The sequence below is a fragment of the Trichoderma reesei genome (genome assembly GCF_000167675.1).
Source record: "Trichoderma reesei QM6a unplaced genomic scaffold TRIREscaffold_23, whole genome shotgun sequence".
Lineage (NCBI taxonomy): Eukaryota > Fungi > Ascomycota > Sordariomycetes > Hypocreales > Hypocreaceae > Trichoderma > Trichoderma reesei.
In genome coordinates this window covers 393408-418635 of record NW_006711170.1, presented here as the reverse complement: position 1 = coordinate 418635, position 25228 = coordinate 393408, and the positions used below count along the sequence as shown (strand labels likewise).

General features: G+C 53.8%; 10 protein-coding genes across 10 annotated transcripts; 3 read left to right on the top strand and 7 right to left on the bottom strand.

Annotated features, from left to right (window-relative positions):
• Positions 1 to 983: 983 nt before the first annotated feature.
• On the top strand, positions 984 to 2733 carry TRIREDRAFT_110986 (uncharacterized protein; the record flags this gene model as incomplete). The annotated part of the gene is made up of 2 exons (XM_006968487.1): positions 984 to 1017; positions 1112 to 2733. 2 exons carry the CDS (start codon positions 984 to 986, stop codon positions 2731 to 2733), a joined length of 1656 nt encoding a protein of 551 aa, XP_006968549.1.
• A 43-nt stretch (positions 2734 to 2776) lies between these two features.
• TRIREDRAFT_81275 (uncharacterized protein) lies at positions 2777 to 3832 on the bottom strand (the record flags this gene model as incomplete). The annotated part of the gene is made up of 3 exons (XM_006968431.1): positions 2777 to 3008; positions 3068 to 3243; positions 3317 to 3832. 3 exons carry the CDS (start codon positions 3830 to 3832, stop codon positions 2777 to 2779), a joined length of 924 nt encoding a protein of 307 aa, XP_006968493.1.
• Positions 3833 to 4731: 899 nt separating this feature from the next.
• TRIREDRAFT_68036 (cystathionine beta-lyase/cystathionine gamma-synthase) lies at positions 4732 to 6463 on the bottom strand (the record flags this gene model as incomplete). Its single annotated transcript, XM_006968430.1, has 2 exons — positions 4732 to 6219; positions 6281 to 6463. The coding sequence occupies 2 exons, from the start codon at positions 6461 to 6463 to the stop codon at positions 4732 to 4734; spliced, it is 1671 nt and encodes a 556-aa protein (XP_006968492.1).
• A 2087-nt stretch (positions 6464 to 8550) lies between these two features.
• On the top strand, positions 8551 to 9792 carry TRIREDRAFT_110983 (FAD dependent oxidoreductase-like protein; the record flags this gene model as incomplete). Its single annotated transcript, XM_006968486.1, has 3 exons — positions 8551 to 8573; positions 8631 to 9238; positions 9344 to 9792. The coding sequence occupies 3 exons, from the start codon at positions 8551 to 8553 to the stop codon at positions 9790 to 9792; spliced, it is 1080 nt and encodes a 359-aa protein (XP_006968548.1).
• A 269-nt stretch (positions 9793 to 10061) lies between these two features.
• On the bottom strand, positions 10062 to 10685 carry TRIREDRAFT_5436 (uncharacterized protein; the record flags this gene model as incomplete). Its single annotated transcript, XM_006968356.1, has 2 exons — positions 10062 to 10375; positions 10541 to 10685. The coding sequence occupies 2 exons, from the start codon at positions 10683 to 10685 to the stop codon at positions 10062 to 10064; spliced, it is 459 nt and encodes a 152-aa protein (XP_006968418.1).
• Positions 10686 to 11261: 576 nt separating this feature from the next.
• TRIREDRAFT_41035 (G-protein coupled receptor protein) lies at positions 11262 to 12243 on the bottom strand (the record flags this gene model as incomplete). Its single annotated transcript, XM_006968370.1, has 3 exons — positions 11262 to 11655; positions 11719 to 12023; positions 12085 to 12243. Coding segments are annotated over 3 exons (858 nt in total), but the record flags the coding sequence as incomplete, so codon positions are not given.
• Positions 12244 to 14491: 2248 nt separating this feature from the next.
• On the bottom strand, positions 14492 to 16535 carry xdh1 (xylitol dehydrogenase; the record flags this gene model as incomplete). Its single annotated transcript, XM_006968429.1, has 2 exons — positions 15666 to 16535; positions 14492 to 15547 (listed from the first exon to the last, which is right to left on the bottom strand). Exons 1-2 carry the CDS (start codon positions 15699 to 15701, stop codon positions 14492 to 14494), a joined length of 1092 nt encoding a protein of 363 aa, XP_006968491.1. The 5' UTR covers positions 15702 to 16535.
• A 2160-nt stretch (positions 16536 to 18695) lies between these two features.
• Positions 18696 to 20982, top strand: TRIREDRAFT_23146 (uncharacterized protein; the record flags this gene model as incomplete). Its single annotated transcript, XM_006968362.1, has 2 exons — positions 18696 to 19246; positions 19307 to 20982. The coding sequence occupies exons 1-2, from the start codon at positions 19099 to 19101 to the stop codon at positions 20980 to 20982; spliced, it is 1824 nt and encodes a 607-aa protein (XP_006968424.1). The 5' UTR covers positions 18696 to 19098.
• A 356-nt stretch (positions 20983 to 21338) lies between these two features.
• TRIREDRAFT_67840 (uncharacterized protein) lies at positions 21339 to 22266 on the bottom strand (the record flags this gene model as incomplete). Its single annotated transcript, XM_006968428.1, has 2 exons — positions 21339 to 22061; positions 22171 to 22266. 2 exons carry the CDS (start codon positions 22264 to 22266, stop codon positions 21339 to 21341), a joined length of 819 nt encoding a protein of 272 aa, XP_006968490.1.
• A 583-nt stretch (positions 22267 to 22849) lies between these two features.
• Positions 22850 to 24841, bottom strand: TRIREDRAFT_67859 (uncharacterized protein; the record flags this gene model as incomplete). The annotated part of the gene is made up of 4 exons (XM_006968427.1): positions 22850 to 23818; positions 23870 to 23944; positions 24011 to 24130; positions 24188 to 24841. Coding segments are annotated over 4 exons (1818 nt in total), but the record flags the coding sequence as incomplete, so codon positions are not given.
• Between the last annotated feature and the right edge of the window lie 387 nt (positions 24842 to 25228).

Genomic DNA, 25228 nt, shown 5'->3' with positions numbered 1-25228 from the left:
GAAGCGAGACTTGGAAGTGTTGGAGATGAGTTGGGATGGAAAGATTTGTGGTGAATAGAGGTTGGAAAGGTGAGAGATGGGAAGCTTTGGTTTTTTTGGGGGGGGGGAAGGAGAGGATCGAAGAGGCATGGCTGATGCGCTGTGGGTGTTTCGGAGTGCGCACATGTTTTAACAGTCTATTTGTGTGTGAATTTGGTGCAGCTGAGAGATTCATTGAATTCACTGCCGCTCTTGAGATTTCTTCTTTGCGCTTCTACTCTTTGTCTTTTGAGGGGTGGCTTGTTTTGGATAGAGGTGTGAATCACGGCGGGAGGGAGGCGTTTATTGTTGTTGTTGCCGTAATACCTGTATCACATATACAGAATGTTTGTATTTATTATCTATTGGGCATGTTTGAATGGAGACATTGAGTTGGCATATACTTGTGCGAGAGATACAAGTGGAACAAGGTGCAATGCTGAGCGTGATATTATCCTTGGGGTGGCTTTGGTACTCTCATATGCCAGGTACCAGACCTCTTATATCTGGCTCGTGGCGTATGACAAGGTTGGAATAGACTCATTGTGGCTTATTTACACTGGTGGTGACCCTGACGCTCAGAATTCGGTGTCCCTTCTGCCAACTCTCCTTTCTCAGCTCAAGATGAGGCTATACACACGCACCCAGATGCGGCTACGCAGCGAGTTCAATGGAGTTTAGTTCCAGTCCTCTTCAGCACCGCCCGCGGCTAAACCCGCCTGAAAGCAACCCACTGACGATGAGGCGAGCCGGCTGCCGGAGGCCCATCCATTCTTTGTACGTAAAATCTGCCTACCACTAAGCCGATTTATTACTCCGATGCCGTCCACTTTTTTTTCTTCCTGTCGACTCCGACATTCTCTCCCACTCTCCGATTTCCACTTCAACCAACACAAATCGGACGACATTCTGAACCGGGGATTTGATGAATGCCGTGATCCGTGTCGGACTGACTGCTGGCTACAATGAGCTCCAAGGGCTCGGCTGAAGCAACAAAGGGTGAGTCGATTTCAGTCCCGTCTTCTTCTTTCTTTGCTTGACGAGGGTGTGTGTTGGCTGATCTGATCTGATCCGATCTGCTTTGTCCGAAAAGGCTGCCGGAGTTGTATGCGGCGACGCATCCGATGTGACCTCGGCCGCCCGGCTTGTGCAAAATGCATCAAAAAGGGCCTCGTCTGCCCGGGATACGGGCGGCATCTTCGCTGGGCTGATGGCGTGGCGGTCCGTGGCAAACTCAAGGGCCAGAGGCTGCCCGTCGCCGGCTCAGTGCCCATGGACATGAGTCTATCGACAGTCGAGGATCCTGTTGCTGCACCGAAGCCAAGCACTACTGGTAGTAGTACTGCCGCTGCTCCTATTCTTCCCCCTCCTTCCCCTACTACTACTACTCCCGTCCTTACTACTACGCCTGTCCCTGCTGCTGCTCCCATTCCTGCCCCTGCCGTTGACCCTGGTATGAATACTTCCAGGGCTCTTCAAGTGTCCAGGCCGACTTCAATCAGCATCAAGTCCATGGAAGACACCCCTGCTGCGCAGGGTTTGCTACTGAACTACACCCAGTGGGCGTCTTCACCAGAGATCATCGAGTACTATGACAAATATCTTGCCGGACGCATGGTCTGGGTCGACTCGGAAGAAAACGACTATCGACGGCGGATGCTGCCCATGGCTGCCAACGCCCCAGGCCTTCGGTTTGCCATTGCCGCCTTTTCTCTCTACCATGGGCCCATGAAGTTTCCGAGAGAGCTGGCCCGATATCACGAAGAGGCGCGCGACGCATGCTTGGATGTCGTGAGGGAACAGCTGCGAGAAATGAATAACCGGCTCAACAGCGGAGCCGAGCTCAACACCCGCGACGACGTTGCGAACGCGGAATGGGTGCTGGCCTGCATCCTCGTCATTGCCAACTACGAGATGGCCAAGGTCAATTCCGAGGCGGCTGAGAGTCATCGGCTTGCAGCAAGAACCATCGTCAACGTGTTTGGGAAGAACGAAGCGTGCAACAAGGGCCTCTTTGCGTTTCTGAGGAACCAGCTCGCGATCCACGACGTCCTCGGCTCGGCAACATCCTTCGACTTGGTTGACGTTGCAGAGGCCGTTCTGCCCACATCCAACTCTGGCGATCACGTGCTATTCTCCGAGTATCTTACTTTCCTGCACCAGATCACGCTGGCTTCGCGACGATCCATGGCTGTCAACGAGGCCATTGATGTGTCTTCTTGGCCCAAGAGCTTCACCATATCAGAGGTCCAGTCACGTTTCGAACAGGCGCGAGGACAGACGTTGATGATCGCCGGGAAGCTGCAGATGGACCCTCCGGTCGTGCGTCGAGATTTCATCAGGCTGGTGGACCTATACCATCACGCTGCGGTCGTCTATGCATACAGATGCCTGGGCTATGCGACGCCGGACAACTTTGACTGGCTGGCTTCTGTCGCCAAGCTGTTTGACCAGCTGGGTCAAATCGAAAACCAGTCGCTCTGTATTCAGAACCTCCCGTGGCCCATCTTCATTGCAGGTACCGAGTGCCACGGGGATGTGGAAAGGCAGCACAAGGTTACAGAAATTCTCGATAAAACGATCAGAACGACGGGCTTCAAGCAGTACGAAACCATCCGGCGCTTTTTCAACGCATTTTGGAATGGTCCAGAGCCGAACTGGCTACCGGTTGCACAACAACTGCAAGCGAACGGACTGAGGATCCTCGTAGTATAAAGGTGTCAAGAGCATGCCTATTAGGGCATTGCGGTCTTCAACACTATCTGCGGATTGTCTCCTCGTCTAAGACGTTGAAGATCTCCTCCATTGGGTCCTTATACCGATACAAGCCCAGCGCTGGTGGGCAGAGCCCATATCCGAGCAAACGCAGCAGCTGCGGTGAGAAGCCCCGATCCTTTGCTAGCTCTGGCGGCAGTTCCAAATACTGATTCTCTTCTTGTCTTAGTGTTCCCTTGCACATGAAGACGCCAAGTGTCTCGCGTGCGTCGTCCCTATGCGGTTGGAGGTTGTGAGCATGATTGCCGCTATAGCGTTTCTGGGGCATCATTACCTCGTGACGTTTGCGCCCCCCGCATGATATACGTTGCCGACGAATATGGCAGCGTCTCCGACCTCGAGCTCCGCCGAAATGGTCTCTTCGTTGAGAGGGCACCTATCCGGGCCCCATAAGTGGCTTTTTGGAATGATGACTGTCGCGCCGTTTTCCTTTGTCGTCTTGGACAATGCCTGGTATTAATGTACAGTTGTCAGCCAATGAGTTGCTTTGCCCTTCGGAGGACGCCATTGTCGGAACTCATACCGTAACGCAGCCCAGCATGACGGGCATGTCGCAGTTTCGAGTGTGGTAATCCGAATCGTCCCTGTGGAGAGGCTGCTGCTTGCCCCCGGGTTCGACGCGGAAGCCCACAATGCTTGCGATCTGCGGCTTCGCTGACACGGTCTTCTTCTCTTGGCCCTCCCAGTAGGTGTACCTGCTGGTCAACATGCGCTCGGCGACGGACTGAAAGAGCGGGTTCACCACGAGCTTGGCACTCGCAGGTGACTTGGCCAGGATGCCATGAGCGCGCTTCGTCGTGCTGGGAAAGAAGCCAGCTGGATCCGGCTTGTCCGCGTCGAAGATGGGCTTGAGATCGGTCTTGATCTGCGCGCAGAGAGACTGGGGGACCAGATTCTTGACGATTACGGCGCCGTCCCTGTCGAGGATGGACTCTAACAAGGCGGCATCTGTAGCCGGATCATTGGCATAGACAGTGGTGATTTCCTTGCCGGCTTCGGAGGGAAACTCGGCCGCGGTGTAGTGCTGGGTGCAGGTCATTTTCGTCACAGGGAACGGCTAGATTATTTTCGTAGGATGTTTGAGCTGCTCGATCGAGGTCGAGATCAGACAAGTCGATGATAATGAAAGTCTACTGGTATAATCGAGGACTTGTGGCCTTGAATTTATATACCTTTGCATCTCCTACTCAATCATCGAAAGAAGAAGCCGTCTATGAACACCCCCCCATTTTAGGGAAATCGCCAGAGAAGGAGAACTTTCATCGCCACCTTGCCAATCCAAGCAACTCCCTCGAGAAATGACATGTAACCCCCAACACCGACATGAGGGGAAGTTAGACAAAACAACAGCAAACAAAGAAAAGCTAGACAATGACACCTCTCAAATGGCTCGTTGTAAGTCAGTTACCAAGAGGGGAAAGAGAAAAGCAAAAAATGAAGTCGAAAGAAAGTTACAAGTTGGGGCTGGAGGGCGTCTCCGGTTAGTAGCCTGATGTGGTTTAGATGGGGAGAGAGCCTGGGGGTTCGATGGTAGTATGGGGGAAGATTAGTACTGAGGGGAAATAGATGGGGATTCATTCTTCTCATGACATGCCGGCGGAGTATTCTAGTCGTTGGATGAAAGAGGACTTTGTGCTTTCTTGGTCGGTCATGACGTGTCTTTATCACGTTGTGTAGATAGATGAAGATTTGGCGATGCTGTGTGAGACAAGGAATGTCGAGATAAACTCTTGCTGCTTTTGATATTCCCATTCAGTATAACTGGTCGCAGAGAAGGCGATCTATAGTGATGCAATTGATAGCATACACATCAAGCTCCAGTCTTAAAGAACTTGACGTTCTCGTCTGCTTGAGATGAATCATCAAGTCAAAGATCAACAGAATTGAGGCATATGTCTCATTATATCGTCGCAAATACATCTCATTCTCTAGAAGCCCTCACTGGGTTCCATTCGGGGCTGCCTTCTTCTGAGCCTCAGTCGCTGCATCCAGAGCATCCTTGAGCGTGTCAATCAGATCTTCCGCATCTTCCAAGCCGGCAGAAAGCCTGATGCTTTCCTCAATGGCGCCATACGTCCTGAATTCTTCCCGCTCCTCCTTCTTCTTTCCAAACATCATCATGTTGTACGCCAGCATAATGGTGACGTGCCCGCCCAGGTGCGGGCTGGAATAGAAGCCGCATCTATCGTAGAACGCCTGAGCGGCTGCCACGCTCTCAAACTCAACATTCAAAAGGCAGCCGTAGCCCGGGTTGGGGAGATCTGTGGTGCTACGCCTCAAGTAGCGATCATAGATGGACTTGTCAGGCAGCAGGCTAGGGTACTGGACTCTGGCCACGGGAGAATCATCGCGGCCGATTGTCTGGTGCAGGAAAGTTGCCATGGCCTCTGCGTTCCGGTTCAGACGGCGCGTCCGCTCGAGATAGTCATGCGAGTTGAGAAGTATCACCTCTGCATCGGCAGCGAAGAACTCATTGTTGAAAGATTTGGCGAAGCGAGAAGACAGCTCGTTGTAATGAGGCGAAAGGGGGTTGAGGACAATGGAGCCGCCGAGGGCATCAGCTCTGCCGTTGAAGGACTTGGTGAGAGAGGTGAGGAGAATATCAGAGTAAGCCAAAACATCGACATTGGCGAAACCCGCCAGAGTGTCGTCAACAATCAGAACGAAACCGTGCTTCTCGGATAGTTTCTTGAGACGAGACAGATCCACGCTTTGCGTCGTTGGATTCCCGGGGAATTCAACAATGACAAAGCTTACTTTCTTGCCTTGGCTCGCTTCCCCATCAAGCCAAGTCTCCATTTCGTCAAGGCCTTTCTCGTCAACCATGCCCAAGTGTTTGAATCCATTAAGACTCTCTTCGTAGAGATGGTGGTGTGTATTGTGGAAGACGACACCGAGGGCAACATTGGTTCCGGGGCGGTATTCTTGGATGACATTTGTAGCATAGAAGATGGCTGCCATGCCAGTAGGGAAGAGAAGAACATCACTAGGTTTGCTCTTGACCAGCTCTGGATCGATGGCACCACGGTGAACAAAGTAGTTGATACGTTCGCGGAGCAGTTGATGAGCCGGGCCAGCAGGTGTATAGGTTGGCTCAGGGGGGTTCTTGTAATCATCGAATGGGACCTCGACCAAGGTGTCAATATCCTTCAGCAAGTGCTCCGCCATCCTGATGGAAAGTCCAAGCCCGGGAGTGCCCCAGCTCAGCAGAAGCGCCTTGATGTGAGCTGGTTCGAACAGAACAGCATAGAGGCGATGCCCACCCACGTCAACGCATTTGTAAGTGAGCTTTTCCGGATCAATGGCTGCCTCCTCTCGAGCCTTGTTCTGAACATGACCAGCCGTAAAGGGCCACATGATGGGATTGAGATACACCATGCAGGCCTTGCCCTCATGGCCTACTCGCTTCGCAACCTCCTGGCCGAGCTATACATGTCCATGGTCAGAGAACTTGCCAGTGGTTGGCGCCGTATGCTGCGTAGCTCACCATGGCAGCGAACTGCGTTGGACCAAAGCGTGGGTAGATATGGACGACTTTGGCCATGGCGGACATGTCCCCATCGCGGAATCCTTGAACCATGCCCCATCCAGGCAAGTTGCTGATGATGCTATAGGGGGTCTGTGGAGGCGGCGCATGGCCAAAGTCGGACTGCGTTCTGAGGACGACCATTTTGCTGTGCTCGATGATAATTGTTGATCAGTTCTTGAGGCTATACGCGGACGCAAAGATGCAAGGACGGAAAGGATGCAAAGGCCCAAAGATGAACGAGCCCGACGAGGGCAGTTGATCTGGGACTCTGCTGTCCTTTTAAACCACAGCAGTGCTAGTTCCACCCTCAAGCAGCATGCAGGCCGCAAGGGGAAAACCGGCGCCCGTGATTCGCAGCTTCCAGGCAGCTTATGCGGTTCAAGGCCTCTTGATTCGAGGCTAGCGGACCAGGTTCGAAATCCGCCAGAGGCGCAGGCGAGTGCTATCTCGTCTTGTCCAATGCTTTCCTGCTGCTAGCGCCGCTCTTTTGATGGTGGCGGCTCACGTAGGATGAAGCTTGTGTGCGTGTAGCCATCAAGGTTGATGGCCAAGTTTGGCGGGGTAAAAGAGGAAGAGGATGGATGGTTTGCTGTGGCGTTGTCCGGCAGTCGGTACGCTGTTACCAGATGACTTGGACCTCTTTCGTCACAGGATACAAGATGGTATCGCACGGGCCAGATCTGGACACGTTCGATGATGACCCTGTACCTGTAATCACAAACTCAGTCTTGTTGAGACGAAGTCGAGCGAGAGCTCTTTGGTGGGGGGGCGTGTAAGCTGGTGGTAAGCATAAGTAAGACCGTATATAGCGCCGCTTCCTCGTTTCGTCTCTGCGCCTCGGACTCGCCCAGCAGCATTGTCCGATACAGGCTCAGTTCGTATGTCCGATCTCAAGGGGGCGAACATGCCACAAGAGCAACGGCAGCGAGAGCACGCAGTTCGTTTTGCTCGTCAACTAGGTAGTGACCCGATATGGACAAGCTGTAGGCTAGAGTTCCGCGTCCGATGCTGACTCTCGACAAAACAGAAACGTCCGCCAGAGTGAGTCGACAGTAATCAGGGCGAGAGGAGATGACAAATTGGCCCAAGTTCATTGCGGGCTGTGAAGCTGTTTAAGGTAGATTAGGTTGATCTGAGGTACGGATAGGTATCGTGGGAAGAAATGACGAGAGTTGTCGTCCACCACGTGATTTGACGAGGAGAACAGTACCTACCTTAGGAAGCTGCCCTGTAACAGAAGTTGTGAGTCGTGACTTCCACATGAGTTCAGTCAGAGATGGCTCCCAATTACCTAATGAGGTGTAGGAGGACCTCAGGATAAGGTGTTAAGGTGCTCACCTTGTCTCATCTGACAGCATCTTCCATTGGCAATGCCTTGATATACCTAACATGTACATGCTTATTCCATAGGTAAAGTAGATATCTCTAAGAAATAGGAACAGTCGAAGAATCTGACTTTTGATGCTACTGCAATGCAAAGATGAAGATGAAGCCTGCGAGTGCCCCCCATAGGCAGTGGATACGAGTATATGGCCTTCAAGTCATTTTCTTCGCCTGACTATCTCTACCTCTCTAAATTCATCTTTTCTCCTCTTCAATTCTTTCCATGTTTCGTTTCTCAAACTCAACTGCGCCGTTATCTTGGCCTACCTGGGTACTTAACAACCACCAAGGCGCCAACTTACACGGGCGCTTTGTTCCCCCAGTTGAAAAACAGCCTCACCCACAGCCTCACCCACAACCTCCCTCCTGACCCTCCAAGTCCATGTGCATGTGCGTGAAAGACTAGCATGCAAGAACATCCAATAGTCTTGTCCCTTTCTTTTCAGCTTCTGAACAGCTGCCCAGCTTCACGACACCCTTTTTTCCTCGTTGAAATTCTTCCCCACCCACGCCGATGATTCAGCTCCCCCGGTTTTGCCCTCAACTCCGCACTCCAAGCGGCCGAGAGTCGGAGGCCGGTTCTCCGAAGAGGCAGAGTCGGGAGTGGTGGTGCGCTGGTCGACACACTTTGATTCTTGGATAGAGGGTTTGGGTGTGACAACAGGCTCATTTGGTGTGACGACGTCGAAGAGAAATGGGTGAGGCTCTTATGGACTTGGTCTATATATACATGTAGAGAGAGATCTATCTGCTGGATTGCAAGGCTCAGCGCTGGAACTGTAGCACTCTCGACACCAGACTGTTATTAGCATCTACTGATACCCCATCTCTCAACTCACAACACCATGTCCGACATCATCGTCATCGGGTAAGTCCCTTCTCACCCTTTCCTTCGAGAACCTCACACACCCCTAAACCTCTCCAGAGCCGGCGTAATCGGCCTCAGCGCCGCCCTCCGCCTCCAACAAGCCGGCCACGCCGTTACCATCATCGCAAGGGACTTCCCGACCCCCTTCGAAGCCGCCGACAAGCGCGCCCTCATCAACTACACCTCGCAATGGGGCGGCGCGCACAACCGCTGGGTCCTGCCCACGAACCCCAACGAGCAGCGCGAGCACGGCTTCTCGCTCGTGACGTATCGCCACATGGAGGCCACGGCCGCGGGCTTCCCCGAAGCGGGCATCACGTTCATGAAGGGCATCGAGTACTTTGAGAATCCACCGCCCGTGCATCGGGACTTGACGGTTGACAAGGCGCTGCAGCTAGGGCTTGAGGGGTTCAAGCTGCTGGGGAAGGATGACTTTCCGGATGATAGGGTGGCTTGGGGGTGTGAGTACAAGACGTGGTGCGTGAATCCCATGGTCTACTGCTCGTTTCTGTTGCGCCGCTTTCACATGCTCGGCGGGAAAGCCTTGTCGATGGAACTGCGCAGCTTGGACGAGGCCTTCCTCATCAGGGCCGTTCCCGGCGTCAAGATTGTCGTGAACTGCTCCGGCGCGGGCTTCAACGACCCAGCCGTCTTTCCCACACGAGGTAAGCTATCGTACCCCCCCGAAGACATTATACATCTATCACCAAAGAGCACAAGTTGGACAATGAAACTCGACATCTTGTGAGCTGACGCATAGTTCTCTGCAGGCCAAACTTGTCTCGTCGCAAACCCCTGCGATGCCACAGTCACCCGCCAAAACGCAGACGGATCGTGGACCTTTTGCGTCCCCCGAAACTTCCACGGCGGCACCGTCATCGGCGGGACAAAGGAGCCCGACAACTGGGACCCGGAGCCCAGTCCCGAGACGCGCGCCCGTCTACTATCCGCCTTTGCGGCGACGTATCCCCCCATCGTAGCCGACGGGCCCCTGAAGCCGCTGGGCGACATTGTCGGGCGGAGGCCGACCCGCAGAGGAGGGATTCGGCTGGAGAGGGAGGACATTCCGGCGGGTGAGATCAAGGGCCTGGATGATGGCGAGGGGAGAGTGCTTGTGCATGCGTATGGTCTTGGAGGCAGGGGGTTTGAGCTTTCGTGGGGTGTTGCGGAGGAGGTGCTGGAGCTTGTCAAGCAGCGAGTTTCTAATAGTCGTCTATAAAACCGGCCGCTGCGCTATTCAGGAAGCAGCCTTGCCTCCCATTCTCCCTTTTTCCGACTTCTCGTAATCGTACAAGTTCCCGTCTTCTGGGTGTATCTATATCTGTACATGACCCCCCTCTTCTCAACCCGATACTCAAACATGAAAGCCCATCAAAGGTCTTTTGTAATCAAAGCAAAGTGCCCTCCTTACGCCAACAAAAAGAAACGCCATATAACCATGTAAGCATGTGAACTTCCGCCTCCCCTCTCCGAGCATAGGTTAAACCCTCACTTCTCGCTGCCTTCCGGTCTCATGGGAGGTATCTTCTCCCCTCGCTTCGCCATTTCTCTCCCCCTCGAAAGCCTGACCTCCTCCGGCAGCCCCCACCACTCGCGCATAAACTCCTCCTGGGCCGCCGCCATCTTGGCTTTCCTCTCGCGCTGCCGCTGTCGCTCCATCCGCAGCGCGAACCACTCCTCCCGCGCGGCGTCCTGTTCTTCTTGTGTGGCGTGGCGCTTCATGCAGGCGTTCATGGCGGTGTGTTCGGCTCGGCAGGCGAATGTGACGCTGAATGTTCGGCCGAGAGCGCAGTTGGCAAATGCTATCCAATTCATTTTCATCCTTAGCTGAGGAATTCCGTGACAGCTCCCACGAGGAGGAGAGGGGAAGAAAGTGAGGGGATCATGCCACTTTCACAGGGGAGGCTCCAACACCTCAGCCAGCCAGACGAAGACACATCAAGGGTTGGGGGAGGGGATTCGCCTACCTTTGATCTCCTCGGCGCAATGCTTCCGCACCCGGGCATAGTAAATGTCTCGCACCTGCGACTCCTGCGAAGCCGACAAGGGCAGCGGGTTCCGCGACGGGACGCCGAGCCGCGGTTGGGGGACGTCGGGTGTTTCTGCGGCCATTGTGGCCATTGAGCTGCGTGATTCTCTGTTGCAGCAGTATGAGTGCGAAAGAGCGCTGGATGACAAGATGGCCGGGTTCGTGCTGTTGCGAGAGGATCTGGACGCAGTGGGTTTTCGTACGATAGAAGGGCCGGTCGATTCTGAAGCTTGAGCGGATCTTGGAGGTGGTAATCCGTCAAATGGGTTTGAGCTGGGCCGATCAAGCGGCAGAATCATTCACCGCCTGCCTGCTTTGACTTACAGCGAGCATGTACTTGGAGACTCCGAATTCCTTCCTTTCTCCTCACACACACGGAGATCTTGCTTCACGATTCTGCCCCAATTCACATTGAATTTGTTTTAAAAGGGTATTGTCTCTTGGCTCTTTATTTTAGCCACCAGTGCTTCGTAATATACTAGGTATTATCTACCAGGTTTCATCCAGTTCATTGCTTAAAGCCAACCATTACCCCATGGGATATCCATAAAATCATTGCGCCCCGCACATCCGTTCGAACCACCTTTAACTACCTCTTTCCCAGCTCAGTTTCGATTAAATATACTCCGATTTATCCTTCAAGGAGCTTGATAGGGAGCCTGCTGGGGAGGAGGCGAGGTTGTGTGGTGGGAAGGGGCCTCGTGGTACTGCTGAGGAGGGTACTGGCCATATGCCTGCGGGTCCTGAGGAGGAGGAGGAGAGTAGGCAGTCTGCGGCTGGTAGGGAGACTGGGCCGGCGGGTAAGGGCTGGTGGTCTGAGGAGGATACTGATCCTGCGGGTATTGACCCTGCGGGGGGTACTGGGTGTTGGGCTGAGCCGTGTTCTGAGGCGGGATGAGGGTTTGCTGCTGCTGCTGAGCCTGATCCTGCTTGGGCTCCATGACGAAGGTCTGCTGGGTAGGGGCAGCTTCGGTGTCGAACAAGAAGCGGCCGTCCCTGCGGCCCATGAGGAAGCCATGCAGAGTCCAGGCGAAGCTGGCGATGAAGAGAAGCCTATATATGCATCGGGTCAGCCACAGCAACCGGAGATCATAAACCCAACCAGTTTGAACTTACCAGACCAAGGCGCCAAGGCCTGCAATGGCAGCGAGCATGTCACCGCCGGACTTGAAGAGGATGACGTCGCGCTTCTTGAAGCACGTCTTGCTGTTGAACAGGCTGCCATCGTCGAAACACGCGTCGACGGAGACGTTGTAGACGAACTTGGCGCGCTTGGCGGCGACAGCGGCAAAGGTCGCGAGCCAGAGGATCATCATGACACCGTCGAGGACGATGACGGCGACGACGTGGTAGATGTGGTGCAGCGTTGGGACTTTTTCGCTCAGGATGGCGTACATGGTGACGATCCAAGTGATGATGGCCTGTCTCGATGTTAGGTTGCCTTTTGTCGGGACGATTGACATGCAGAGAGGCATCACTTACAATGGCCAGGGCGAGACCTTCTTCGTCGAGGTACGCATCGTGCATCAACCGAGCAGCCAGAGCGAGGATGACGAGCGAGATGAGAATCTGGAAGATGCGGACGACAAAGACCCAAGTGGGCGAGACCAAGATGTGGTCGGACTGCCTTTCAGGCTGCTGCATGATGGGCGAGTTTGCTGCGTGTAAGCCAGTTGTCGTGTGTACTTCCTTGGGATGCTTCTCAACGTCTGATACGGTACGAGTTACAGACAAAATGGACAGTCCAGTCCGTCTTATACCAGTTGAAGCAAGGAAAAGAGCGAGTATGAATACAAAACAGCCGAGAGAACCAGAGTCGAGCGCCGGCAGCAGGACGGCACAGCATTCTTATTGCTGCCGCTCATCACCCATCGCCCATCGTCAAAGCTCGCTAGGGCTGTAATAGCAAAGCACACAAGCGTGTGCTAATAGTAGCAGCATAAAGGTACTACTATCTCGTCTCCGCCACCGGCACGTCTCTCAGCCTAGCCAGCAGTCGGTGAGGCAGACTGCCGGCCCTTCGCGCCCTTGGTCTGGCATCGCCTATCAGACACCCTCGCAGCTTGTCTGCCAGCGCCAGCGGCGCGACTAGCTGCCTTGGTGCCCCCCTCTCGGGTTCAGCCGCAGCCCAGGGTGTGGTTGCTTTTAGTGTTCTTGGGCCTTGCTGCGTCGTTTTGTCACTCGAGGGGAGCAGGCTTGGGCAGAGCAGATCAGGGACTTGTTCGACTCGCTAGCCGGTGCGGCTGTGGCAGCCCAATAGGTGGTTGATGGCGTTCTGGACCCGCAATGCTTGAGGTTCTCCAAGATGCAACATGGGAAGGGGGGAGGGGGGTTTGGTGATGGGGAGCTGCAGACGAGGTTCCGAAGGCCTTGCTCGCGTCGGTGCAACAAACACGGAGTGAGGGTGTGAGTGGGCTTGAAGCGGCAGATACAAGTGGCTCTGCATATTACTGCGTACTGCGTACAAGAGCAATCAGAGCCCATGAAGCAGGCTGGGTTGGCACATGTGGCTTGCATGAGGAGCTGGGTGGTTTTTGATGAGGTTGTAAGCCCACAGTCTAGCAAATCGGCTACTATTGGCGCCATATGCGCATACCTCATATCCACGTATATGTACATGTACACCTGTATCATAGAGGCGGCAGACAAGGTGTGTAAACCCTGGCATCAATGTTGTCGCTTCTGACGGGCGGATCCGCGGAGTCGATTCCCTGGAGGAAAGCAAAGAGCTTGTGGCAAGGATGAGACTATCGACTGTCAGATATCAACAAAGCAGAGAAAAAAGCAAAATAAGGTAATTGGCACAAATCGACGGCATAGCTACCAGCCAGGGTCTCTGTGCACTTGTGCTTGTATATGCACATGGCTGAACCCTTTGGACCCTCCCTTGCATTGGAGCCAGCAGCTTAAGCTGAAAGAGTGTCCATGTTGCGCGTGCTACCATGTGATCGTACGAGCGTCTGAATGGAGTCCCTTGCATGCAAGGCGCTGTGGCTGTGAGACTCTGCACAAGTCCTCAAATCTCCATCATCTCCATGTTCTATATATACCTACTATAAGAACGCAGAATCAGAGATGCAGACAAGCTTTTACAGACTTGGCAGCTCGTGAGAGAATCCACACAAGGTAACAGAGATCGATCAAAGCCCAGATAATCCTTGAAAATGGCCCTTTCCCGAAACGCAGCAGATCGGCGTCCGTGCGGGATTGGTTCCGCCGTCTTAGCTTCAAGTTCTCTCGTCAGCACATCTTTTGGCACTCATCGATTTTTGCCTATTCCGACAGTACAAGACGCAAAGTGGACGGGAACGATCCTATCACTGGAGAGATGAAAAGAGCGAGGAATGGTTTAGGCTTGTCGGACAGGGGAATCCGCCGCGGAAAGGTGCTTTATGCGTGTGTGTGTGTGACCTGATTCATCCTGCTGAACAACAGATTTTGATCGGGTTCAGCCTCACTTTCTTCTTGCTGCTTTAGCGCCCTTGGCCCGTCTGTGTGCTATTATCAGGCCGTTCGCTTAAGACAAGTCCAGGCCGTGTTACTGGACGGATATCCTGCCTCTACTCCTAGCATTATTAATGAAGAATTCAAATCAAGGAGTAGCTCAGGGCGCGTGTTTCTGTGTGACTGGCAGGCCCTTCAGCTGCGCATCCACAGCCAGTAGAGCCTCAATTCTTGGGGGTCTCTGCTGGCCGCCACCCGCTTGCCATTGCACGGGTCACCCCCTCCCCTTTTGCTTAATCCCCCTTTGCAGCAGGGTCAGCTTTGCTCATATTGACGTTGTGTCCTCGCTGCCATCTAAATCTTTTGAACTTTTTCTTGAATTTGTTTCGTTATTTTACATTATAAGTGTATCCAACCGTGATCATGAAGCCCGGCGCATCCTCACTTACACCTTCTCGTTGGGCCCGGCAATCAGAATCTTGATGGCCTCCCCAGACTTGACCTTTTGGAACGCCTCCTCCGCCTGCTTGAAGCTGACGGTGCCCGTAATCAGCTTCTTGACGTCCACCCGCCCCGTCCGGACCAGCTCGACCGCCAGCTCGTAGTCGCCGGCGCCGTAGCGGAACGAGCCCCGGACCGTCACCTCCTTGAGGCACATGGCCATGATGGGGAACGTGATGTCGCTCTTGCCCATGCCGCCCTGGACGTACGTGCCGCCCATGCGGACGACGTGAATGCTCGTCTGGATCGACGGCTCCGCGCCGCTGGCGTCAATCACGACGTCGGCGCCGCCGGGCAGGCCCGCCAGCTCCTTGATGGCCTTTGCGTTGTCCTCAGCCGAGATGCGCTGCGAGACGTACGTGTGCGTCGAGCAGAAGCCGCGCGCAAAGTCGAGCTTGGACTGCACGATGTCGACGCTGACAATGGTGGAGGCGCCGTACGCCTTGGCCACGGCGGCGCACAGCAGGCCGACGGGGCCGGCGCCCATGACGACGACGGACTGGCCCGGCTGGACGCGGGCCTGCTTGACAATGTGGACGGCCACGGCCAGCGGCTCGATCAGCGCGCCCTCCTGCAGCGACACGCCGTCCGGCAGCTTGTAGCAGAAGTCGGCGGGCGCCGCCCACAGGCCCGTCAGGGTGCCGTGGTACGGCGGCGTGGCGGCGAAGACCATGTCCGGGCACAGGTTGTATTTGCCGGCGCGGCAGAAGGAGCACCGCCGGCACGGGTAGCCGGGCTCGAGGGCGACGCGGTCGCCGGGCTTGAGGCTCTTGACGGCCGGGCCGACCTCGACGACGGTGCCGGCCGACTCGTGGCCCAGCACCATCGGGTCCTTGACGACGAAGTGCCCGATGGCGCCGTGCACCCAGTAGTGCACGTCGGAGCCGCAGATGCCCGTGTAGTTGACGGCGACGAGGACGTCGTTGGGGTCCGTGATGGTCGGCTTCGGCCGCTCCTCAAAGGTCACGTCGCCGGGCTTGTTGAGGACGAAGGAGAGGTTCTGTTTGCCCGAGGGCCAAGTCAGCTCCGAGTCCTCGATCGATTGTCTCTCTCTCACACCTCTGTTTCTCTCAACACCGCCACCAGTCGCCTCTCCGTTGTTGAGGGAATCCTCTTACGCTGATCGCATCCTTGTTGATCGTTTGAGTCGCCATCTTCGAAGCGAAACTGTTGCTCAACGCCGAGTCCTTATGTTCAACGGAAACGCTCTTGGCGGGGTGATGTAATAGCAGCTACTATCACAATGACGACGTCAGGAAGGCAAAGAGATTGGACAGGGAAGCAGACAGAGAAGAGCTGGAGGAAAATCTCTTCCCAAGGCAAGATGTGCAAATCCCATTATATACGCAAAAACCCTCCATCCCCGCATTGGGTATTTCAGCCATGGCACAAATGACATTTCCCATTCGCGAAAACGAGTTTCTTCCCAACCCCGAGCCGTCGCCCCACGATAGCTCATTGGAGAGAAGCCTAAAGAGCTCCCACGTCGTTCTATCGAGAGGCTTGAGAACCCCGCCTGGTGCTACCCTGCGTGCCTAACACTTTGGCAGAGGGTCCAGGTTCCTGAGCTTGCTGGGTTGCTGGGCTGTTCAAAGTGCTTTGGGTTTGCCTGGGAAGCGATTTGCCGTGGAAGCCCACAATTATAAGAGGACCAATGGCAATTTAACCGGTGACAATAACCGCGCCAATGGGAGAAGCGCTGGACAAACACTGGAGATTCCGGCGGACCTGCGGTTTCGGTGTCGGTGGGCTTGTCTTGTCGTTTTGATGTCAGCCAGACAGACGTTGAATTATTTTCAAACCACGTGCTGCATCGTGTCTGTAACCAGCCCAAAGTGTCGAAATTGAGCAGGGCATGATCATGTATTCAATCTCTTCCCAGAGTCTGGTGCCCCCGGTTGATTTATACAGTTATCTAGAGGCTTTCCGAACGCCAGGAGAGGGACAATGATCGAACCTTAAGGTCTGGAATAGTGCCATTGCCGCGGCCATAGAAGTCGCACTTACCCTGTAACAGCAACTCAACCGCCTAATTTGAGTACCTATGCCACCCACTTGCAATATTTGCTCCTTTCTATCCTAGATTGAGCAAAAAGTACTTCAAGTACGGTCACCATAGATCGCCCAGATACTACCTTATCTATGGGGGTTATCGAATCTGGACAATGGTTAGGCATTTGGACAAAGAGGCAGTCTCCAGGTCTTTCTATGGACAAGACTCTGCATCTTCATTGAGATTCGGTCGAGCAGAAAAGTCGTATCTGGTCGTGGGTGCTGCAAGCATCCAAGTGAGCATGATGAGGTGTGCTGCTATCATTGTCTGAAACTGCAGAGGGCGAGAGACTCGGATGACGAGATTGTTCACTTTCGGCATATATCTATAGTATTTGAGCCCCGGTCTCATAAAAGCCCAACACCAAGATCAAGGTAGTGATCATACAAGCCATGATGCCTTTGTGCTATTTAGGCATTCAGTGCTTACCAGAAACATGTGACGTCTTCATCTCTTCAGACCTGCAATTTGCTATACTGACCGTGAAGTTTAAGATGCCATTCGAGTTGGGGGTCAGGATGTGGCTGTGGCAAAGAACTGAGATGCTTCCGAAATCTTGACGAAGCGCCACGCAAAGAGGCGCCCCTGAGCAGCGCAAGGCTATCTGTGTCTCTGGAACAATAGTGCTAGTGCATGGTGGCTGGAGTGAGCGCAGCAAATGATCTTTCTGCGGCGTTGACGGGACGCATCACAAATATGAGCGGTGGACTAGGTGATTGGTAGTAGTAACTGAGAAATTCACCGGCGTTTGACGAGTACGATGGCAAAGGCGCATTGCGTCGTTGCGCTTTGTCGGAGTGTCAGCTAAGCTGCATCGAATCAATCTACTGCTCCCGTGGGTCACGATGCACATGGGCTTTTCTCGCCGTGTTGATGAACAAACTGCAGCCGTATGTTGTTTCAACGACTCTCACACATGTGGAGGGGCGTCGGTGCGAAAGAGTTACTGACAGCATGGAGTGGGTGACGATGCATGTGACGATTTAGTAATTGGGCATTCCCTGGTATTATCTGGGTAGTACGTCAGTAGAGAGCATCTCACAGGCAGCAATTGCCTTATTGAGGCAACGGGGTGAAGCATGGCTTACATACTGTGGTCAAAGATCTCCCACAGGTCTGTGGAGCAGACATGCTTCGTCATTCCTCTTTTTGTTCATCATTTACCCTCTAGACGGACATGCGTTGGGCCTCTGAGCCGTATGATTGTTATGTAGGTAGACCTACCTAGTTTAGTAAAAGTGGTTGAAGAATAGGTAGGTAGAATTGGCTTCTGTGGGTGATCATTGTGAGATCTCGAAAGTGGGGAGTTTAATTGATTCATTGATGCCAGAATAGACACGAAACAAGCGGGCGGGGCCATTCCCGAATCTCGGCCTGCATGACGCGGGTAATACCTGCTAGGTCTGCTAGCATCACTTGCCTTGGATCTAATTCTGGGTGGGGTAGTGTCGCCTAAGGTAAATACTAGTTGTTTCAGATCAGAGTTTTGGAAGGAATCACCCCGTTGTCAAATACCAAAGTCAGTGAAGAAGAAGAGAAACAGAAGGCGCGGAGAGGGTGCTTTCCCTCTGATGGTCGAGCCTAAAATTCTGACAACAACACTTGCTTCACGGCTTGACCATTGAATTCTTTCGACCTTCAATGACCGACCGCCATCTCTCTCGAAATCCTCGTTGCCCTTCCGCCCCTTGTATGTACTGCAGGAAAAAAGACGTTTACAAAGTTCAGAATAAGCGCCCTCGCTGCCGCGACCAACAATCCTCCGACCTATCACAACGCCTCTCCGATGCGACCAGACGCGATGCTCTAGGGCCGTTGCGTGGCCTATGGCGTTCGTCCAGTGCCTCCAAGCTTCAACCGACCCCTGCGTATCCAGCGCTTAACAACGCCGATGCAGTGTGATGCGGCCTCTCATTGGCCTGCCGGACATCGATGGCGTCCACCCATCAAGATCCCAGTGCTATTTTGAGACACAGACGTGATGGAGAACCACCCACTCGCTCTCTTTGTTCGGCCTGCCGTGCGTCTTTGTCCCTTCACTCCAGCTGCGATTCTCATGCCAACTCGACCACCCAAAGGCGCTTAACGCACTGATTCGATGGCGGCATCATCTGGCTATCTGGCCGGGTCGCCGGCCTCCCCACCCTCCTCACAAGGCTGACCTTTCCAGTCAAAGGATGTTTAGTCCTTATATGCTATATCTGCGCTTGAGGCGCTCTTCTTTCTCGTGCCCTTGGGTGGTGCTCACTCTGCCGTTGTTCTGGGTTGTGTCTGCTCTGCTGGTGTCAAGATGCGGCGCTCGACCAACAGACAATGAAGCCGTAGCATCTCATCACCGTTGCTTTTACAATTGGATACCCCTTTGTGTTTGTTTCCGTCCTTTCTCGGCCCTCCTTTGCTCCACCTCAACACGATTCCCCGGCCGCTTCCGTGAAGAGGGCCAATTTGCCTGGTGTTGGTGAAAAGAGTGTCTAGATACACAGTTTCCCGCTTGAGCCATGGCTTCACATCAGCGATCTGGCAGCGCCAGCTTCTCGCTCTTCCCCAGTCCCAACTTTTCCAAACCTCATCCGGTGGTACGCACCCGCCGCTCCGAATCCCACGAACGTCGAGCGGCTACGCCGCAGCAGCAGATCCAGAATAGTCGTGCCACAACACCAGTGGGCTCGCCCTCGCCGGTGCCGGCTTCTGCTCCCGCTCCTGCAGTATCTCCCTCTCCGAACGGCCGGCAGACACCTCAACCGAGGTCACACACACCACTCGAATTCAACGCTCCGCTCCAGGAAGGATCAGAGGCGGCTTTGGATCGTGATGCTATACCGCCAGCGGTTGTCGAAGATGAGCAGCTCGATAGCTCTGGCGCAGGACCTAGTCGCCCAGCCCGCGTTCAGCAGCCCCGATTAACCCTTGAAGTCCCTCGACGAGCGGAAGCTGCGTTTGCACCACCTCAGGTCTTTGCCAGCAGTAGCGTCAACCAGCCAAGGAACTCCATCGCCAAACCCCCTCTATTCTTTGAAGCTCCCCCAACTCATGAACAGCCGCCGCCTTTGCGATCCATGTTCCCCACGTACAATCCCGAGCTGCCTTTGGATCAACAGAACTACGGCCCGCTTCGATCGCATCCGCCGGGAGTGCCCCGGGCTGTTGTCAGCCGCCAGAGTTACTTCGAAGACCCTGACGCAGCACCGGAGCATCCCCCTGTCCGTGAACCAGGCTTCAGAGTCCCCCCTCGCCCTCACAATCCTCCAGTCATTCCTGCCATATGCACGACTGAGCAGCTCCAGGATCTTTGGAAAGTCACAAACGGCTGGAAGGCCTCCTTCTCCGAGGGACGCGTTTACTGCCTGAAGTTGACACAACAGAAAGATGCCCCCGTATATACGCTGTCCTCAGCTTCACAACCTTTCTATAACCTCCGTCTGGATCCCACATCTGCCTCAGCCTACGTGTCGCTGACTAGGTACGATCCGAGCAAGGTTTACAAGGCCCCCAAGCAAGCATCGCATTCACCTGCAAGCATTCTGAATAGTGTCATGGGTGGCGGCAGTCAATCTTCGGACGGAAAGTACTGGCAAGAGGCATTGAATACGACGCTGGAAGAAGAATCCAGGAAACACTCCCCAAATGACGGGCTTGCCGCCCTTCTCATGCCTTGCGCGGCAACAAAGATAGCTTTGGATCGGCCGGATGATCCTGGCACGGTCGCGGCCGCAGAGAGGGAGTGCGGGAGGCTAGTATGGGACGACGACAGTTCAAGTTATTACGTGGTGCATCCGGCACTGGCGACTCCGTTTTGCGTCACGGTTGAACACTGTCCTGCTTGGTCTCGTGTTGAGTACACACTTGAACACCACGAGTCACCGCAGCACCTCGCCAAACTGACGCGGGACGGCACCGGCAGTGGGTGGCTGGAAATTGACACTGGAGTTGCGTCGAAGATCGAGTCATTCTACATTGTCGATGTAGCTGTTACCGCACTGCTTCTCGTTGCGGCTATGGAGGATAGGAGCTCGCCAAATACGGTGATGGAGGCATTCGAGGCACCTCCGGTAGCAGAGCCCCCGAGGCCATCAAGGAGCATCAGCAGTGCCCTGAGCCGACACCGTGACGATGATGGCAGTAAAAAGAAGAAGAAGGACAAGAAAGACAAGAAGCGAGCGAATATGGAACAATTCGAAATTGACATTGAAAGCCAAAACGATAGCCTGGGCAAGGGCAACAAAAAGACAGCAAGCGAGGACAAGCTGCCCTTTATACTAAGAGTCATTGTCAAGCTGACAAAGGGGGTGTTCAACTGCTTTATATGGATACTGACCATCGGATTCGCATGTGTCAAGGGAGTTTTCAAGGTTATTTATAAATGCGTGGGATCCAAGTATTAATACGACATTGAGCGATGATTCATGACAACAAGAAGCAATCAGCGGATCCGACTAAAGTGACTTGTGAGCCAACACAGTCAGAATCATGAAGTGAATATGATGCAAAAGGCCACCTCAAGGCCATCTATTCCGGAATATGAGCTAAACAGCAACCTCTTCATACCTTACAAAGCCGTAAATAACAGTAACGCCAAACTAATAGGTAACCTTTGTCGGGGTAACTCCATGGTCATGCATCTGTGAACCATGGCCATATCGCAATTGCACAGCAGCAGACCAATAACAGCGGCCATGACCGAAGCATCCTGCAGCTCCTCTCTAATCCACAAAACCACCCCCAGAATTCTACCACACATCTACCTCTTCCTCTTCCTGACCATAATCTTCTTTCCCCTTCTCGTCGTCCCGCCCGACGTCGCCGTCTTGGCCATCTTTGCCTGCTGGACCTCGAGCTGGCTCTCCGCCGCCATGAGCGACTTGACCTTTTTGCGCGCATGCTCGAGCTTCCGCTTCAGCTCGGCGAGGTTCTCTGACCGTTCAAAGGCCGCTTGCTGGTCTTCTCTTTTGGGGCCTTGGCTTTCCTCGGCTGCTTGGAGGGCTTCGTCTCGTTCGTCTTCATTGTCCATGAATACGATTTTCCGGGGTCCCTTTGCGCCCGATCTCCTCCTCCTCCTCCTGCTCGAAAGACCCTCTTCCTCCGAATCATCATCAAAGCCCTCATCGTCGTTGTCATCATCGTCCTCCTCAGCAGCAGCCAACTCCTCCAGCCCCTTGACAAGCACAGCCTGCTCCTCCAGCCTCGCGAGCTCCTTGACGGCGACCTGCTTCATCGTGCGCACGTACCCGAGATCCTGCGTCTTGAGCAGCCGCACCGTGTCCATGTCCATGCCCTTGTTGTTCCCGCGATCGCCCTCGACCCTGCCGTTCCAGGACTTTCCGGACGTGATCTTTGCGCCGGGTCCCTTGCGGGACATCATGCCGAAGTAAAATTCATCCTCGTTGCGGTCGGCGGCTTTTTCGCGGAGGGCCTTGAGCGTGGCTTTTTTCTGGTTGTAGTCTTTTGCGCGTTGGGAGTAGTCCTATATATATTTTTTTCAATGACTGTCAGCACGATATTGGATCGGAGAAATGGAAAGATTGATATTGTAGTTGATCGGGGAGATTGGGAGTGTGTGAATGGCTTCGTACCTTGTGCTTCTCGAGGAGGCCGAGGCGGCGGCGCTCGAGGGGTTGCGCGCGCTCCCGATGGGGGCGCCGCTGGATTGAATTTCTTAGAGACGACATCTTGTGCGGCTGAATGAAAGCTCTCCACCACGCGATATGGGTAAAATGTGTGTGTGAGAGAGAGAGTCTCTGCTGTTGTGGTTGCTGAGACGTCGCTGCTGGGAAAGGGAAGCTGTTGCTTGCGATGCGATGTGGGAGAGCGGCAGAATTTCCGAAATTTTTGGCGGTCAAGGCAGTAAAGTGGCTGATGATTGGTGGCGGCCGTTTAAGCTTCAACAACTTCAATGTGGCGCTAAGCCGGTACGTACCGAGGTGGGTGAATTGAGACAGCGACCTTTTTGCGATTCTGTTCAGATGATGGACAGAAAAAAATAAAAAAAGAAGGGAAAGAGAATCAAGTTGACCATCTATAGTATGTCATGATGCGTGAGTACATGAGATTGCAATTAATACTCGGAGTCGCGAAATGGTGGCGTGGTGGAACTTCTATTGTACAATGTCGTCTATATGCATCTGTTACCCCCGTTGATCGTACAGGCTTCTCTTATGCAGTCGTGTCTTATCAGGTAAATCGTTGCCCCAGTCTCCAGTTGAATTCCCTCTCTTGAAACAATGAAATAGATTTATCGGTGAATTGTACCCCCTATGAAGCTTTTGGGCGAAGTTGTAGGCCGTATGGAGCCAGCTGCTCATTGCTGAGCTTGCTAGGCGACTGCACAAAAGGATCCTCTCCCTTCATCGTCTTGGGGAAGGCGATAACGTCTCGGACAGTAGGCGTGCCCGTCATCAGGGCCGTAAGGCGATCGAATCCAAGCGCAAACCCAGCATGAGGGGGACATCCAGAGCGGAGAGCCTCAAACAGATGCGAAAAGTCCTTGATCCTCTTATCCGTCATCTTCAAGACGTCTCGCATGATAAAGTCTTGCACGTCGGCAATGTGATTACGCACACTGCCTCCGCCAATCTCGATCCCGTTAAGAACCAGATCGTATGCAGCGCTCTTTGCTTCCAGAGGGTCGGTGAAGAGTAGTTCCAGGTCTTTCTGGGAGAGGGGCGCAGTAAAGGGGTGGTGTGAAGCCGCAATCCCCGCGGCGCCCTCCTGGCCTGGCTCGCCCTCTTCGACCGGCTTGAACATGGGGAACTCCGTCACCCACACAAAATGAAGTGACCCTGGCTCACCGAGTCGCGGAGTCTCCACAAGGCCTTCTTCCACAAGGGCCTTCCACAGCAGGTTGCGTACGTCTCCGATCCTTGTTGAACCGGAGTAGTATTGTCCAGCTGGCGTGTCCCTGGCCTGGAAGACAACAAGATCTCCATCTTGGAGGCCTTTCTTGTCTGTGAGTAGATCCAACACACTCTCGTATTCGAAACCCAGCGAAGAGAATCCGCTTAATGGCTGCCTTGAGTCGTGGATGAGGATTTGAGGTTTGCCGTCAGGGTTATTTGCCAATGAGGGGGGGAGCTCGTCCATGAACTTGGTCACAAACTTCCGTGCCTCTGAAGGAGAGCAGTCGTTCAGCGGCAATGCGAAGGCCTCAATTAGAGGGTTGGTGAGATGAGTGATCATGCCAACAAAGTTGCGGAATGGCTCAAGGTCCGGCAGGGCATGTATCTATAAGACGTTAGCCGTTAGTCGTTCAGTGAGGGCGCCTTCTTAGCATACCCTGAGGGGAATGCGTAAATCAGGTTTGTCAGAGCCATATGCCGCAATGCTATCCGCAAACGTAATGTTGGTGAACTGATGAGCAACCGGCTGGTCTGCTGGCGGAGGCGTAGGGGGTATCTCGGCGACAACCGGAACGACCTCTCCTCGAATCTCCTTATAGCTGCGTGCAGGTTGAAGAGCAGTCAATGCCGCCAAGACGATATCATTGACATCCTTCTGCACCGTTTCGGCTCCCGCGAAAGCCCATTCCATGTCAAGCTGATAGAGTGCTGTCAGTGTTTGGTCGGGTAAGTGTCCCAAGATTCGTCGCCTCACCTGTGAGAACTCTGGCTGTCGATCGGCTCGAGAATCTTCATCGCGGTAACAGCGGGCCCATTGCATATACCGCATGATGCCACTGGCCATGAGGACCTGCTTGTACTGCTGGGGGCTCTGACTCAGAGCATAAGCAGTACCTTTCTGCCGTGTTGGAACCAAGAATTCCCTGGCACCTTCTGGGGTAGATTTGAAGAGAGTCGGTGTCTCGATATCCGTAAAGCCCTTCTGAAGTAAGCTTTGGTTAAGCATGCCCTTGAGCCATGATCTGAATTGTAGCCTGGCTTGCAATTCTGGGTGATACCGGATCTGGAGATGCCTCTTTGTCGGTGGAAATTGGACTTCAGGCGTGACTATGAGGTTTTTTGGGACGCTGTTGAGGGCACGTATGCTCTCAAGATAGACGGTTTTCTTGGATGAGCCATTGCTGGTTGCTGACTCGACATCTGCTGCTGCCTCGTGCTGCTTCACACGAATGAGGACGGGGCTGAAAGCTGGGACTTTACGAAAGTCATCATGTGCTTCACTGTCCCTCTCTGCGCTGGAGCAGACCTGAATGGTCTCACCAGACGGCGTGGTGAGATCTGCGAATGAGAGGTGCTTTGAGACATTGCGACTCTTGCCAATGAAGCCCACGTAAACGTCGTCGGATCCGAGACCAGGCAACTTGTCATTGGCTTGGTCTGTGAATGTTAGAGACAACCTCCGATGTAATCAGAATGTTTTGTTTTTCTGAGAAGAACCTACATTGACGCCAAAGACTCAATATCGTGTCATGTTTGGACGAGTCTTCTGCCCCATCTTTGGCCGTCTGTGAGTAAAGACGGCTGTGCCTGTAAAGCACCGGCCGTGGAACTGCTGCCGTAAGAGTCTTCACACAAACTTGACGACGTAGTGTCAGGCTACGGGAGCCGGCAAGAGGCCCCATTGCCCAAGATTATATACAGTTTGGCATTCAAAGAAAAACAAAAAAAAGGGAAAGGAATGAAGCTGTGTAAAGAATCATGGCATGACTGAAGCCGATAAGATAAAAGGTTGAAG